The 15841-nt window shown below is 43.4% G+C and overlaps 2 protein-coding genes across 6 annotated transcripts; one reads left to right on the plus strand and one right to left on the minus strand.

Moving 5' to 3' along the window:
* Window positions 1–1851: 1851 nt before the first annotated feature.
* golga7ba (golgin A7 family, member Ba) lies at window positions 1852–8291 on the plus strand. Of its 4 annotated transcripts, XM_078793195.1 has the most exons (6): window positions 1961–1978; window positions 3902–3951; window positions 6645–6770; window positions 6842–6994; window positions 7182–7283; window positions 7393–8291. In XM_078793195.1, the coding sequence occupies exons 2-6, from the start codon at window positions 3940–3942 to the stop codon at window positions 7495–7497; spliced, it is 498 nt and encodes a 165-aa protein (XP_078649321.1). In that variant the 5' UTR covers window positions 1961–1978; window positions 3902–3939; the 3' UTR covers window positions 7498–8291. The 4 variants fall into 4 exon arrangements, with proteins under 4 accessions (XP_078649319.1, XP_078649320.1, XP_078649321.1 ...); XM_078793193.1 differs by lacking the exon at window positions 3902–3951 and having other exon boundaries at window positions 1852–1978; XM_078793194.1 differs by lacking the exon at window positions 3902–3951 and having other exon boundaries at window positions 1858–1978; window positions 7389–8291.
* Window positions 8292–8504: 213 nt separating this feature from the next.
* On the minus strand, window positions 8505–15837 carry crtac1a (cartilage acidic protein 1a). Of its 2 annotated transcripts, none has more exons than XM_078793189.1 (14): window positions 15629–15837; window positions 14881–15086; window positions 14616–14812; window positions 14046–14182; window positions 13808–13964; window positions 13554–13688; window positions 13239–13375; window positions 13010–13146; window positions 11892–11974; window positions 11617–11717; window positions 11379–11547; window positions 10301–10446; window positions 10184–10223; window positions 8505–9882 (listed from the first exon to the last, which is right to left on the minus strand). In XM_078793189.1, exons 2-14 carry the CDS (start codon window positions 15075–15077, stop codon window positions 9785–9787), a joined length of 1734 nt encoding a protein of 577 aa, XP_078649315.1. In that variant the 5' UTR covers window positions 15078–15086; window positions 15629–15837; the 3' UTR covers window positions 8505–9784. The 2 variants fall into 2 exon arrangements, with proteins under 2 accessions (XP_078649315.1, XP_057921489.2); XM_058065506.2 differs by having other exon boundaries at window positions 8505–10113; window positions 15629–15830.
* Window positions 15838–15841: the final 4 nt, after the last annotated feature.

The raw sequence follows: 15841 nt of genomic DNA on the forward strand, positions 1-15841 counted from the left end.
ACTTCCACACGGATAGGGAGGGTAACTATTAACAGTTATTTAACCTTTAACATGAACATTAATCAAATGTGATAATTTTTTCCGAGTACATGATACCATACAGCATCCATATCAAACTTTGCGCGGGCCGCATTAACATTAAACTTTCATGTCAAGGCGGGGGGCCTCAAACTAGCGTGTTTGAGACCCCTGGTCCAACATAATACATACGCATTGCGGCTCATTTAAATATGAATGAAATGTGGTGGTGGTTTGAACGTGCAAACTTCTCCATGACTTTAACGTTAAAATCCGTTAGCCCCTGGATAAATTGGTTTTCAATGGAAAGCATGCAAAGAGCATTCAGTCGCTGTTTTCCCGTCGAGTTCCTTGCAAATGTCATAATCCTTTCGTTGGTGGAAAGGTTCCTGTTCGAGTCGGGGGATTCCATAGGAGTTGCGAGAAAGAGATTGAGCAGGGTGCACGTTTCTGACAAGACTTCCGGCAGACTATTGTCGCATATAGTTTGCAGCAGAGAGAGCGTGGATTTCCCCCCGTAAAGCTGTTTGTGTTGGTAGAGAATACTCAGCTCACTCTGCAACTTCTCCTTGTTTTTAAGAACCGCCGGCCACAGTTTGATGGCGCAGTTGAGTTGCGCCGACGGAAACGTCTCGGAGAATTTTGAGAACAACGAGCAGTCCACCAGCTGCGCTGCAATCAGATAGTCGCTGTTGGAGAACCTGTCCTCCACTTGTGCGATCATGCTATCACAAGCCTCCTTCATAATTTCGGCCGTGTTGGTTTTCCTGCGTTTGGCTTCACTGTCGCCGGCTTGGTCGGCGATTACGTCTGTTCTCTCTCTCACCTCCTTCATGTTGGCTATGAAGTTCTCCACAGCGCAACTCACAACCGAGCCATCTATCTCCCGGTTCTGGAGTATATTTTGGAGAACGTCGACTTCCGGCATGACTTCTGCGAAGAAATGCAGCAGTTGGAGAAAAGTAGGCTCCTTCAAGTGCAAAGACAAGCTGTACGCATCACTAACGCTCACGCTATCCCATCCAGGTTGAGTGCGGATCCCATCCAAACATTCTAGTATTGCTTCCTGACTGTCCCATACGGCGTTAACGGTCCTGCTTTTAAAGTTCCACCTCGGCCGCTGGATGTTGCCGTCACACGCCCGCGCCAAAGCGACTGCTCTTCTTGGGGACGTGAAGAAATTCGCAAAACCTGCTAAATCAGCAAAGAACACTTTCAGCTCGCCGAGTCTGGAAGAGCATACTTGTTGCAACGTGACATTTAATTGTTGGGCGTAGCAATGCACAAACACCGCATTCGGGTATCTCAAAGCCAGAATGCTTTGGACGCCGCCTTCGCCACCACTCAGCATCGCGGCTCCGTCATAAGTTTGCGCGATAAGTTTCTCCGTGAGCCGTAAGGGTTCAAGAATCTGATGTATGGCGTCGGAGAGGCCAGTGGCGGTTTTGTCGTCCACTTGTACAAACTGCAGGAACCGTTCGGCGACAGTGTTGTCGGCGGTGACGTATCGCAACACAATGGCTACCTGGGAAGTGGATGACATGTCAGTGACGTCATATACCTGAATACCGACAAAGTGGGTCTGTTTTAACTGTTTGGCTACTTCCTCTCTGTAGACCTCATACATGCAGTCCAGAAGCTCCTTCTGAATGGAGCTTAAAGCCAATTTAAAGAATGACTGGGCGTCAAAATTTCTTTTGAGTCTTGTGTCTCCCTCACACATGGTGTCAAAAATGCAGCTAAAAATGCTTGCGTGGAGTGGTTCGGTGGAGTCGTCGTGAGCACGCAAATCCATTTCGCATTTCCCGCAAAGCTTCACGCAAGTGATGAGCCTTCCCAGAACGTACCGATTCTCCTCAGTTTGTCTGTTGTGCTCCTCGACGAAGACACGATCGGCATCATGGGCGTGTGTCTCCACGGCTGGCAACCCAAGCAGACCCAACTTCATGGCGCATTTCAGGTGCGAGGATGAGCTCTCATGTTTGGCTGTTCTTTCCGACAGGTGTTTGACGTCTTTGAATCCAATAGAAGCCCACACGGAGTCCACGCCGCCGAATAGAAGACAAGGGAAACAGAAAAGCGCGCGTTTGGCCGTGCTCGCCGTGAGCCATTTCTTTTTTTCAAACCAATCCTTCTTGAAGGTTCGGGTCACAATGTCTCCATACTGAAGCAGGACAAAGTCTTCCGGTCTGTGGGGCCCCAAACGTTTTATTTCCAATTGGTCTTCCAAGGGCAATTTACCGAACTTTACGCACAATAAAAAGTCTACGTGATTCATGATAAAACTCCGCAAACACAAGTGTAGCTCGTTAACTAACAGGAGAAAAGAAAACAGCGATGTTTTCTTCTTTTTCTTTCCCTTTCCTAGTCACGTCTTCTTCTGTTTTCTGTTTTTTTTTTTCATCATTTCCGGCAGAGTGGGCAACGGCCTTGTCCATTGTTGCCCCCTATCTGTGAGTTGGTGTTATTGCTTCAAGAGCGTCACTTTCACTGCCATATTATTCAGTATTTTAAGACCAGTTGAAAAATTGCAAGAATTTTACAGCTCGTTAACTATCAAGAGAAAAGAAAACAGCGACGTTTTCTTCTTTTTCTTTCCCTTTCCTAGTCACGTCTTCTTCTGTTTTTTTTTCATCATTTCCGGCAGACTGGGCAACGGCCTTGTCCATTGTTGCCCCCTATCTGTGAGTTGGTGTTATTGCTTCAAGGGCGTCACTTTCACTGCCATATGATTTAATATTTTAAAACCAGTTGAAAAATTGCAAGAATTTTACAGCTCGTTAACTAACAGGAGAAAAGAAAACAGTGACGTTTTCTTCTTTTTCTTTCCCTTTCCTAGTCACGTCTTCTTCTGTTTTCTGTTTTTTTTTTCATCATTTCCGGCAGACTGGGCAACGGCCTTGTCCATTGTTGCTCCCTATCTGTGAGTTGGTGTTATTGCTTCACTGCCATGTTGTTCAATATTTTAAAACCAGTTGAAAAATTGCAAAATTTTGCATTTTGTTGGATCTCAAGGTGGTTCTAGGTAGAGCTTCAAAATGCAAACGTTTCATATCTGAAATATGAATATCCTTAGATTTGTGCTTCCTGCCAAAAATGTCTGTTTTAATTTATTCCACCCAGGGTTCAATTCCACCCTCAGCCATCTCTGTGTGGAGTTTGCATGTTCTCCCCGTGCATGCGTGGGTTTTCTCCGGGTACTCCGGTTTCCTCCCACATTCCAAAAACATGCTAGGTTAATTGGCGACTCCGAATTGTCCATAGGTATGAATGTGAGTGTGAATGGTTGTTTGTCTATATGTGCCCTGTGATTGGCTGGCGACCGGTCCACAGAGGTGCCCAAGCGAAGATTCGAACTAAGGTCTTCCCGATCTTCTGGCTGTGTAGCCAACACTTAAATCCAATTCCAAAAGTTACATAGTGTAATGATAATGATATGTACACTATTGGCAAATGTTATATGCAATACAGGCTGTGGCCAGTAGAGAGCACTGTTTAGTAAAGGTCAAGTTGCTATTAGATGTATGGGTGCTTGGTTTACTCAGAAAATATCACAAGCCTATTGTTTTTCTTCGTTTTATTAGTTTCTACTTTTTTTTTACTTCATTACATTTTTGGATACATTTTAAAAATGTGGTTTCATTGTTTAAATATATTTTTAGAATGTGTTACAAGCCAAAAATTCAGCCAAAATTGGGACACTCCTGGTATAAATAGCAGCACAATAACTAAGGGAAAAATATACATTTACAGTTTCTCGGACACTAGACTGATTAGAGCATGTAAAGAAAAAAAAGCATCATTTTGACTGGTACAGCTCAATCCTGTCCTTTGTTAGCCCCGCCCCTTGACGCCCCTCCCCCGTCATTTAATCTGTCCATAGTCACTCATCAGCGCACGCGGGGACTCGTCCCTTTAAACATGGCGACTGAGGTAAGCCTGCTCCAATATTTCTTCATTTTGTCTTCTTTTAAAATCAAACCACAAGAGTATGTTGTGTATATTTTGTTAAATAAGGATGCTATTTCTATTGTGTACGTGATTTAAACGAGCTGCACATAGTTAGTGGAATCACGACTCGCCACAGCATCCTTCTCTTATTTATGCTAGTTCTGCGAAATGTTGTTCTCTGCTTTTACAAGCCTGGTAAATCATAAAAACAATCATGGCTGAAAGAACGTTTGTTTCACGGCTACACCGATGACAGCACCGTTTATATAACCCGTTCAGCACCACGGACAGAGGCCATTTCACTTACTAGACTTTCAGATAATAAACAAATCAAAACAATTATAAGCACTATTTAGTGAACAGCAAATGTATGGTTGTCTCAGTGGTTTCAAATAGCCATAAAACATATTGAGCTGTACTTCCTAACTCAATAGAATGACTGTGGAAGTGGGGTGGGTAAGGATAGTGTATCCAATAGCTGGGCTTCTCTCCAACAGCTTGCAGAGCACAAATGGCTGATCACACACCATCCGCCTCTCCTGTAACATTGTACACCTTAGAACACCAAAACAACACCCACTATTTGCACACAATATTGTTGAGCAAGTGAATAGAAAGATATAATGCCGGCCGTCTTTGGCTCCAAACTACACTTTTGTCTACCAAAACATCTGGCTTGGTTACCAATCGTACAAAGAAAACAGTTGTTTGTGTCACAATTTGAAGTTAAACTTTGTAATGTAAAATGTAGTCAGACAAGGCTTTCGCTCGGTCGAGTGGTTAGCGTGCAGACCTCACAGCTAGTAGACCAGGGTTCAATCCCACCCTCGGCCATCTCTGTGTGGAGTTTGCATGTTCTCCCCGTGCATGCGTGGGTTTTCTCCGGGTACTCCGGTTTCCTCCCACATTCCAAAAACATGCTAGGTTTAATTAGTGACTCCAAATTGTCCATAGGTATGAATGTGAGTGTGAATGGTTGTTAGTCTATATGTGCCCTGTGATTGGCTGGCGACCAGTCCAGGGTGTGCCGCGCCTCTCACCCGAAGACAGCTGGGATAGGCTCCAGCACCCGCCGCGACCCTTGTGAGGATAAGCTGTAGAAAATGAATGAATGAATGAGTTCTCCTCCTATTTTGTGTGGAAGTGGTAACTTTTTGGCTTCTTATTTTGTCTTTCCCCACCCTCGGCCATCTCTGTGTGGAGTTTGCATGTTCTCCCTGTGCATGCATGGGTTTTCTCCGGGTATTCCGGTTTCCTCCCACATTCTAAAAACATGCTAGGTTTAATTAGCGACTCCAAATTGTCCATAGGTATGAATGTGAGTGTGAATGGTTGTTTGTCTATATGTGCCCTGTGATTGGCTGGCCACCAGTCCAGGGTGTACCGCGCCTCTCGCCCGAAGACAGCTGGGATAGGCTCCAGCAACCCCCGCGACCCTTGTGAGGATAAGCTGTAGAAAATGAATGAGTTCTCCTCCTATTTTGTGTGGAAGTGGTAACCTTTTGGCTTCTTATTTTGTCTTTCCCCACCCTCGGCCATCTCTGTGTGGAGTTTGCATGTTCTCCCTGTGCATGCGTGGGTTTTCTCCGGGTATTCCGGTTTCCTCCCACATTCCAAAAACATGCTAGGTTAATTAGCGACTCCAAATTGTCCATAGGTATGAATGTGAGTGTGAATGGTTGTTTGTCTATATGTGCCCTGTGATTGGCTGGCGACCAGTCCAGGGTGTGCCGCGCCTCTCGCCCGAAGACAGCTGGGATAGGCTCCAGCACCCGTCGCGACCCTCGTGAGGATAAGCTGTAGAAAATGAATGAATGAATGAGTTCTCCTCCTATTTTGTGTGGAAGTGGTAACTTTTTGGCTTCTTATTTTGTCTTTCCCCACCCTCGACCATCTCTGTGTGGAGTTTGCATGTTCTCCCTGTGCATGCGTGGGTTTTCTCCGGGTATTCCGGTTTCCTCCCACATTCCAAAAACATGCTAGGTTAATTAGCGACTCCAAATTGTCCATAGGTATGAATGTGAGTGTGAATGGTTGTTTGTCTATATGTGCCCTGTGATTGGCTGGCGACCAGTCCAGGGTACACCGCGCCTCTCGTCCGAAGACAGCTGGGATAGGCTCCAGCACCACCGCGACCCTTGTGAGGATAAGCTGTAGAAAATGAATGAATGAATGAGTTCTCCTCCTATTTTGTGTGGAAGTGGTAACTTTTTGGCTTCTTATTTTGTCTTTCCCCACCCTTGACCATCTCTGTGTGGAGTTTGCATGTTCTCCCCGTGCATGCGTGGGTTTTCTCCGGGTATTCCGGTTTCCTCCCACATTCTAAAAACATGCTAGGTTAATTAGCGACTCCAAAGGTATGAATGTGAGTGTGAATGGTTGTTTGTCTATATGTGCCCTGTGATTGGCTGGCGACCAGTCCAGGGTACACCGCGCCTCTCTGGGATAGGCTCCAGCACCCCTGCAACCCTCGTGAGGATAAGCATTAGAAAATGAATGAATGAATGTTATTTTATGTTCAGGCTCTTGCTTTGTTTATCTACTTCCTTGTGTCATGGATGTCGTAATAAGGTGTGTGTGATGGGTAAATGCAGCCTAAGTCATTATGAAAATAATTCTGGACCAAACTGGATCAGACTTTTAGACAGATTATCTGACACGGTGTGTTTCTTTAGTTCCACAACCTGCAGGAGTTGAGGCACAGCGCATCTCTTGCCAACAAAGTCTTCATCCAAAGAGACTACAGTGAGGGTACAACGTGCAAGTTCCAGATTAAGTTCCCCACAGAGCTCGAGAGCAGGGTGAGCATATAAGACGACATTTTGTGCTTTGCGATACACAAATGCCATTCATTAATGTGCCTTGCGTACAGATTGAGAGGACTCTTTTTGAGGACACCGTGAAGACGCTCAATAACTACTACGCAGAGGCGGAAAAGATTGGAGGCCAGTCTTACTTGGAAGGCTGTCTCGCTTGTGCCACGGCATATCTTATCTTCCTCTGCATGGAGACACGCTATGAGAAGGTGAGTTGTAATATTCCAGTTCTAAATGCCAAAGCTAGTCAAAGTCAAAGAGGCAGGGCTGGTGTTGTGATGTTGTCTTATATTTTATATTGCGAATGGACTTATACTTGGGTCAGTGAAACCATTAATTAGTTTTAACATTCCATTCTACTTTGATATGTGTACTTGTGTACTATGTGTACGTCAGGTATTGAAGAAAATTGCCAAGTACATTCAGGAGCAGAATGAGAAGATCTACGCGCCTCGAGGTCTGCTCATCACCGATCCCATTGAGAGGGGAATGCGTGTTGTATCCTTACTCGGTGTTTCTGCATGTATACAAAAACGATAATAATAATAATAATAATGACATCCTTGCAGTAAGTTTCTAGTCCCTAATGATGAATTTTACCAGATAGAGATCTCCATATATGAAGACAGGGGTTCTAGCGGCTGTAGCTCTGGGAGCAGCTCCGTGTCCAGCAGCACGGCTCGATGACTGCCTGAAAATAACCTCCCCTTGATATCACTCGTCATCACACAACTGTGCCCGTTGAAACCAATCCTGCTCCTGGTTCATCACTCCCACAAAGGATCCACAAGATGTTCCTTAAGAAAGACATGTTACTCCTTATCAAGCTTTGTCAAACACCCACAATATGCACTTTAGTCATTTGTTGCAATGCACCCGACGAACAAATTTTTTTTATTTTTTAAGCCATGTGTCATTCGGTGAGTGAGAGGATGAGAGAAAAGTGGGATGAACATTTTCTATGTAGCTCTGACATTATAGATAATGAAGGTACAAGTACACATAATCACCACCATAGTCCATATCTCCTGTACATCAAAGCATTATACCACATTGTGGCTGCGCTGTGGCGTAGTGGTTAGCATGTTAACCTCCCGGTCAGGAGATTGGCTACTCAGGCTTCCTCCAACATTCCAAAAAAACGTGCATGTTAGGTTAATTGGAGACTCCAAATTGTCCATATGAGTGTAAATGCTTGTGTGTTTATATGCCTCCTCTGATTGGTTGATGACTAGTCCAGGGGCATATCCCCTCCTCCCCCCCCGCCTCTCACCTGAATTCAGCTTGGATAGGCGCCAGCTCACCCGTGATCCTCATGAGAACAAGCGGTATAAAAAATGTATGTATGGATATCATATTGTAGCAGATGAGTGTCTATCATTGTAGGTAATACAAGTCTTCCATTTTTCCACTCAGATGTTACACAAAACCTGAGCGAGATAATCTCTTCCGACATTTGAATTATGCAAGCCGTAGCAAAAAAAAAAAAAAAAAAAAAAAAAGAAACAGCAAGTATGAGTCTTCCCGAATCTTAACCGTGATGTACTGAATCACACAAACCCCTGATTGATACCCGACTCAACCTCCAAAGAAATAACTGCCAAACACAGGCTCACTAATCTGAATGCCTACGTTACACTGGTGACATTTTGTGCAGCTTTTTGTTTGATACACGAGGCGATTGAAGTATTATGCTATCAAATAAATGCAATGTCAACACAGATGCATTCAAGTGTCTTTATTTTGTTCTGTTCTGTCTGAGCATTATTAGTAAACAACGACTAGTAAAAATCAATAGTAGATAGTAATGCAAACAGTACAACACATTTTTTAACACCTGCCATCGGTAACATTTTTTGTGAAAAAGAAAAATACATTTCATTCAGGCTCAATATACAGTACTTATATCAGTCATTATCACATACTACAGTATTAATTGGTCCTGTACCCTAGAAACCGCCCATAAATGATACGGGAAAAGGCCGAAATGATACTGTGTCAAAGCCCAGGGCAGTGATACTGATATATATAACATATAACCATGTCCAGTATCAGCCCCCGTAGCTGTCCACTCAGAGCGCGCTGCTCTGGTATCGTGCCCGTGAAACAACCAATCAGAGAACAGCGCACGAGCGTGAACAAACACTATAAATATTCCTAGTGCTTCTCCAGTCACCAAAAAACCCAAACTTGATTAATGGAACTTTAATTGTTAGACATTGATAAGATAAGATAAGACTGATAAAACATACTATTTAATCATGAGCTTATTATCACTATTTATTTACTATTTAATCAAAAGACCATTTTGTTGCCAGAAAATGTTCAGTTTATTACATGTATTATATCTAAACAGTGTAAACGCAATAATTGCAAAAATATTTCAACAATAATATTTTATCAACAGTCTTATCTTATCAATGTCTGACAATTAAAGTTCCGTTAATCAAGTTTGGGTTTTTTTGGTGACTGGAGAAGCACTAGGCACTAAGCACTCGTGCGCTGTTCTCTGATTGTTTCAAGGGCACGATACCAGAGCAGCGCGCTCTGAGTGGACAGCTACGGGGGCTGATACTGGACATGGTTAAACTCTATATTTTATCAGTATCACTGCCCTGGGCTTTGACACAGTATCATTTCGGCCTTTTCCCGTATCATTCATGGGCGGTTTCTAGGGTACAGGGACAATTAATACTGTAGTATGTGATAATAAGATCATCACATGGTTTGTCTGGTATCAGGCCAGGTGCCCCCAAGTGTCACGCGGGGGCATGATACTGGGCCTGATACCAGACAAACCATGTGATAACCTATAATTGTCATCTTGAAGAGTTAGCATTCCCTTCATTAAGTACTGCGATATCATGCATGACTTTCCAATATGACCACATGCAGACTGGATGAACAATCGTGTTAACATAACCCTCTTTGCAGATGCTTGACTGGAACATGCAGAAATGCTGTTAAAAATGTCTCACTGTAATACAAACTACTACAAACTACTTCCTTCTCTGCCAATTTAGAAAGAATACCAATAAAACCATATGAAAACTGGAGGCCTCAAACCTGGAGTTGGAGTTGAACAATGGAGTCGGTGCTATATGGAATGGATGGTAACAAGAAAATACAAGAGGTGGAAAAACGTCAGGTAAGGACGACACAATACTACTAGAATAGTACTAGAATACTTATGGCCATTGTATGTATAGGCACAATGGAAATGACATTTGATGAAATTCTCAAGCACAAAATAAGAAATAATACTCATAGAGTAAAAGGAAAAAAAGCTTGTTTGACTGTTTCAGGGGACGTAAGAATCCTCAGATGCCTGTAAAAATATCAACACAAAAAAAAATGAAAATAAAAAACTGAATACATTCGCCGTTACATCTGCTTACCTGTGCAGCGGCCGCTTTTCACAGTGAAGCCTTCACCGCACTGCAAGACAAAAACATTTGCTTTCTACACAAAACATGCTCACTTATTTGCATTTGACATTTGAAAGAAAAGTATACCTGAGTGTCATTGTGAAGTGTGGACATTTCTCCTTCCCTGGGGTACAACACGTCCACCACTGTGTTCATTTCATCAAGCTGAAGGACACGAGTGATGGAGCTACCATCAGGCCAGGAGATCTCCAGCACCGACACGTCATCGCCTCCTATCCAATCATCACCCCAGTTCCAGGTACAAAAAATAAAATAAAAAATGAAACAATAAACGAGACACACAATGGTGTGGTGGGGAATGACAAAATAAGAAGCCGAAAAGTTACCACTTCCACACAAAATAGGAGGAGAACTCATTCATTCATTCATTTTCTACAGCTTATCCTCACAAGGGTCGTGGGGGGTGCTGGAGCCTATACCAGCTGTCTTCGGATGAGAGGCGGGGTACACTCTGGACTGGTCGCCAGCCAATCACAGGGCACATATAGACAAACAACCATTCACACTCACATTCATACCTATGGACAATTTGGAGTCGCCAATTAACCTAGCATGTTTTTGGAACTCGAAGTCGAACTCGGGTCTCCTAGCTGTGTGGCCTGCGTGCTAACCACTCATCCGCCATGCAGCCTATTTTACGTTTATTTTATTTATTTTTATATACAAATAAAAAGTTTAGTAGTATATATATTTTTTTGTAAATATCAGACAATTATATGAATGTATGTTTACATTTATGCAAACAGCACTGGACATTAATATGAGTTATCCTCACTACGGTTGTGGGGGTATGCTGGAGTCTATCCCAGCTGTCTTCGGGCAAGAGGCTGGTCGCCAGCCAATCGCAGTTGTATTAATACATATTTATAAATTATTACCAATGTAAGGTGAATAAGATCTGTTTTTTGTGGAAATTCACTATATATGGGACACAACAGGGTGCCCTAATTTTTTTTTTTTACATGAATGTAAGTCTCCCTCAGGAGGTGTTCAGGGCACATCTGGCCGGCAGGAGTCCTGGGGGTAGACCCAGGACATGTTGTCTCTCAACTGGACTGGGAATGTGTTGGGATCCACCGTAAAAAACTGAACTAAGTAGTCAAGTAAGCATTAATTGATGTGTCGACATAAATTCAACACTTACCTAAACCAAAGTGGGCAACTGGTTCCATCTCACACAGGTACCCGGAGCCCCCATCAATGATGCGTGTATGAGCCCCACTGTGCTTCGTAAAGACTGTTACTTTAGCCCCTCGTGCGTAAGAACCAAACTGGGTGTGAGGGATGACTCGCAGCCATTTATTGGTTGAACCCTAACAAATGCATAGACAAGTTAATGCGAGTCCGGCCACCATGACCAAAACACGCACATGTATGCGTACCTGCGTGACCTTGAAGACAGAGATGGGTTGCGCTGCGCTCTCTCCGTGTGCCAGCAGCAGGTCCAGCTGTCCGTCTCCATCTACATCTGTCACAGTGCCGCCTGTTCAAAAAAAAAAAAAAAAAAAAGGCAAGGAGCTTTCAGGATGTTGACCTAGAAAACAAGCTCAGTGTGATGTGTGACAGACAGATGCGACACTGAAAATCTCGTCTAATCAGACAGGAAGCTAAAGCGCTACTATGGGGAAAATATGTTGGCACATAATCTCATTCTGACCTGTTCCTCTCCCCTGAGGCTCTACGGCGTCTCCTGCATCAAGCTCCTGGATTAAAGGGTCGGTATTGGCTCTTCTTGAAACCCTGAAAACATACAAAACAACTCACCTATGATATAACACATCAAATTCAAACAATGTATGTGTTTTTCAAAAGGAGGACTTCTTCCAGAGTAATAATAATAATAATAATAATAATAATAATAATAATAATAATAATGGGCCATCTGATCACATCTCACATATCCCTCTGATCTAAATAACATTGAGAACATTTACATTTACAAAAATGGACATCAGTTCCAGACAGTGGATGCCCACCACGAAGACATCTTCATTACCCGGAGTAACATTTCTACTACCGTCCTGGAAACACTGCCATCAAGCATGCCCATAATATTATATCTTGTGTTGAAATAGCTTCAATTTTTGCGGTTATTGCAACGGTAATTATTTGCTAAATGTTGAAATCTCTTTTTTTGTTTTACAATGTGGACTATAATAACAGCACGCAGTCCTCACAGCTAGAAGATCCGGGTTCAATTCCACCCTCGGGCCATCTCTGTGTGGAGCTGTCCCAAGACAGCTGGGATAAGCTCCAGCACCCCCCGCGACCCTCGTGAGAATAAGCTGTAGAAAATGAATGAATGAATGAGTTCTCCTCCTATTTTGTGTGGAAGTGGTAACTTTTTGGCTTCTTATTTTGTCTTTCCCCACCCTCGACCATCTCTGTGTGGAGTTTGCATGTTCTCCCCGTGCATGTGTGGGTTTTCTCCGGGTACTCCGGTTTCCTCCCAGATTCCAAAAACATGCTAGGTTAATTGGCGACTCCCAATTGTCCATAGGTATGAATGTGAGTGTGAATGGTTGTTTGTCTATATGTGCCCTGTGATTGGCTGGCGACCAGTCCAGGGTGTACCCTGCCTCTCGCCCAAAGACAGCTGGGATAGGCTCCAGCACCCCCCGCGACCCTCGTGAGGAAAAAGCGGTCGAATGAATGAATGAATGAATATATAAATAGATATTGTAAGTGTATTGTATCGTAAGTGTATATGTGAGAAACAATAATGTAACATAGTATGCATGTCTGAAATAAATTAAGAAAAAGAAGAAGACTAACCTGAATAACTTGTTGGGGGCGTTGCCTCTGTAGGCGATATTGTTAAAAAACACTTCAAGCTCTCTGTCATTGTCAAAGTCGGCTGCAATAACCGTGCGAATCGGGGAAGGAGATGCAAATCCCGTGGTTGCAATATTCTGCAAAAAGAACAGTGGCAAGACTTCTAATAAAAGTCTTCTAATAAGACTTCTAATACGTTTTCTTTCAACATCATACACTTTTTCCTTACCCGGAATTTAGAGTCGCTGCCCTGGAGGTAAAGTCTGTGTGGACCGTTCCAGTTGCCGTAGACGATGTCTGTCTTTCCATCGCCATTGAAATCTGCCAGTGCTACTCCTCTGCCATGTTGGTGCCAGTCCTCTACACCTATACAGGGACACACAGAGTGAATGTTCAATGTATTTGTTCAGTCTTTGTTAGTACTGTACTGTAATGAATGTATCTAAATTAAATAGACAAATAAATAATGTGGGAACTGAACAACACCAATGCTGGAGGTGTTATTATCAAAATAAAAGGCGGCCTTGCTTTATGCCAGTCTCACCTGCCTGCTTGGCAACGTCAGCAAAAGTCCCATCTCCGTTGTTTTTGAACAGGAAGTTAGGCCCTCTCTCATTGTCGCAAAAAACATCAGATTTTGTATCACTGAGAATGGGTCCAACCACAACACCGCGTCCACCTGCAGCACAATGCAACTGTGACTAAGGGAATCACACTTGGGTATTCATTCAGTGGTCCAAAGCATGGTACACCCTAAAGTCCCTCAGGCTCAAAACACAGCAACCTTCATTGTCGCACCTGTGAGCTTGTTGACTCCAGCTGTGGCAGCGACATCAGACAGGGCGATGACGCCATTTGCCACATCACTGGCAGCCTCATCCATTTCTAAGAGAGCGTGGGGGCCGATGTTGCCGCTGGCGTAGTTTGCCACATAAACTGCGTATCGGCCTGTTCCCTGATGAAACACAACATGGAAGGAGGGAAAGGTTTGAAAGGATGTGTGAGAGGAAATAGGAAAGGAAGGTGGTCGGCTGACCTTTCTGTCAACGCATGCCACAGAGCGTCCCGCCATGCGGTTAGCGACTCCACGGCGGACATTGAGATCATCACTGAGCAGATCCTCAAAGCGACCGTTTCGAAACTTGAAGAGCTTGTCGAAGTAAGTCGCCCGTCCTGCATAAACACAATGAAAGAAATATGGAAAACTCTTAACAATTAGACCAAGGGTCTCAAACACACGGCCCGCGGGCCAAATGCGGCCCGCAGGACACTAGTTTAACGCAGGACACAAAAGTTTAATGCTAGTGCGGCCCGCACAAGTTTGATATGGATGCTGTATGGTATCATGTACCCAGAAAAAATTATTACGTTTGATTAATGTTCATGTTAAATAACTGTTAATAGTTATCCTCCCTATCCGTGTGGAAGTGGTAAGTTTTTGGCTATTTAAGTTTAAAGGAAATAACTTGGAGGCTACCGTTTAGGTCGCTAGCTCTCTAGTTTGCGAGTTAGCATGTGTCTCAAGACCCTGCAGTTGCGCAATATGTTGTAAATAAAAAGAGTATAAATGTGACTAGTGGGTGAAGTACTTAGTGTACGTACTTACCAGAGTAAGCATTATTTGTGTTGAGGAAGTAGATCTCCTCACGTCCATCTCCGTCCACATCACAGGCTGTGACCCCGATGGCATTCCCTGCCACGTCCCTCAGAGCGTAGTATGGTGAGTTACTATCATCAACCGCAATGTTAACCAGCATTTTCTGAGCACGGTCGTACTTCAACACCAGGTTAGGCCCATTGTATCTGGAAGTGGACAGCATTTCATTTATCAACCAGTCATGGCTTTAGTCTCAAACCCCTTCTGGTCTCACCCTGCCACCACCACTTCCAGATCGCCATCACCATCCACGTCTGTTACCGCCATGCCGTAGTTGAGCTGTGTCGGATTGTGCAGCCGGTCAGGAGGAAGGATGGTCTGTGTAACTTCCTGAAACATACGCTCGTCGATCTGACTGTGAGACTGTTGCCAAAGCCCAACCAGGAGGACCACTACTCTTGAAGCCCACATTGCTGAGTCCTGATGAACACAAAGATAAAGTATGGACTATATAGGTGATAATATGTGTTTACTTATGGAGGCTAGGACTTGTTAATTAATAGAGTATAACCATAATACTGTATAGACCAGGGGTGTCCATGTGAATGTTTGTTTACATGTACTGTGATTTAGTGGTCCAGTCTCAAGATGTACCTTCTGTGCCTTATAGGCTACAGCTCACCTATGACCTTAACAAGATAAGCAGTATAGAAAATAGATGGATCTCTCATTATGCTACAAACAAAAACACTGAAAGTCTCAAAGAACATATATCAAAAACAACAATTGCATTAAACTGTACATGCATTAATGTTTCAAGTTGGCGCAAAGGAAAAGTAACAGAAAATTGTATAAGATATTTGTTGTGACGGACGTGCACGTGAAAGTACAGTAAATATTTGAAGTACTGCACTACAAATTGTTTTTTTTCTGATCATCAGAGATGAAAATACAGTGATGCATGGATCTTCAAAAATCTTCATCCTACCTTTAAGTCTCATAAAAACAACACAGTGCCTTACCTGACAGTTCAATCGGTGAATAAAGGTGATAATGTCGATGCATCACACACATTACATCACCAATATAGACGTTACAAAACATTGGCTTTACGAAACCGGAACATATTAGCCTATCAGCGTCCAGAATGTAAAACGTATGGAGAGTGTAAGCCAATCAGCTTCCAGCATATAAAATAATGGGCGAGGACTTAAAAAGTCCCAGGAAGTGTCGAC

Source organism: Doryrhamphus excisus, linkage group LG9, assembly GCF_037039965.1.
Source record: "Doryrhamphus excisus strain RoL-2023G ecotype Guam linkage group LG9, RoL_Dexc_Guam_v1.1, whole genome shotgun sequence".
Classification (NCBI taxonomy): domain Eukaryota; kingdom Metazoa; phylum Chordata; class Actinopteri; order Syngnathiformes; family Syngnathidae; genus Doryrhamphus; species Doryrhamphus excisus.

Coding starts and splice junctions, on each gene's coding strand:
- golga7ba (XM_078793193.1), top strand. CDS start 1,919: ATGGGCGTGTGTCTCCACGGCTGGCAACCCAAGCAGACCCAACTTCAT. Junction 6,771..6,841: donor CCACAGAGCTCGAGAGCAGG/GTGAGCATATAA, acceptor CCTTGCGTACAG/ATTGAGAGGACTCTTTTTGA. Junction 6,995..7,181: donor TGGAGACACGCTATGAGAAG/GTGAGTTGTAAT, acceptor TGTGTACGTCAG/GTATTGAAGAAAATTGCCAA.
- crtac1a (XM_078793189.1), bottom strand. CDS start 15,077: ATGTGGGCTTCAAGAGTAGTGGTCCTCCTGGTTGGGCTTTGGCAACAG. Junction 10,447..11,378: donor AGTTGCCCACTTTGGTTTAG/GTAAGTGTTGAA, acceptor ATGATTGGATAG/GAGGCGATGACGTGTCGGTG. Junction 9,883..10,183: donor GAAAAGCGGCCGCTGCACAG/GTAAGCAGATGT, acceptor CATTCCATATAG/CACCGACTCCATTGTTCAAC.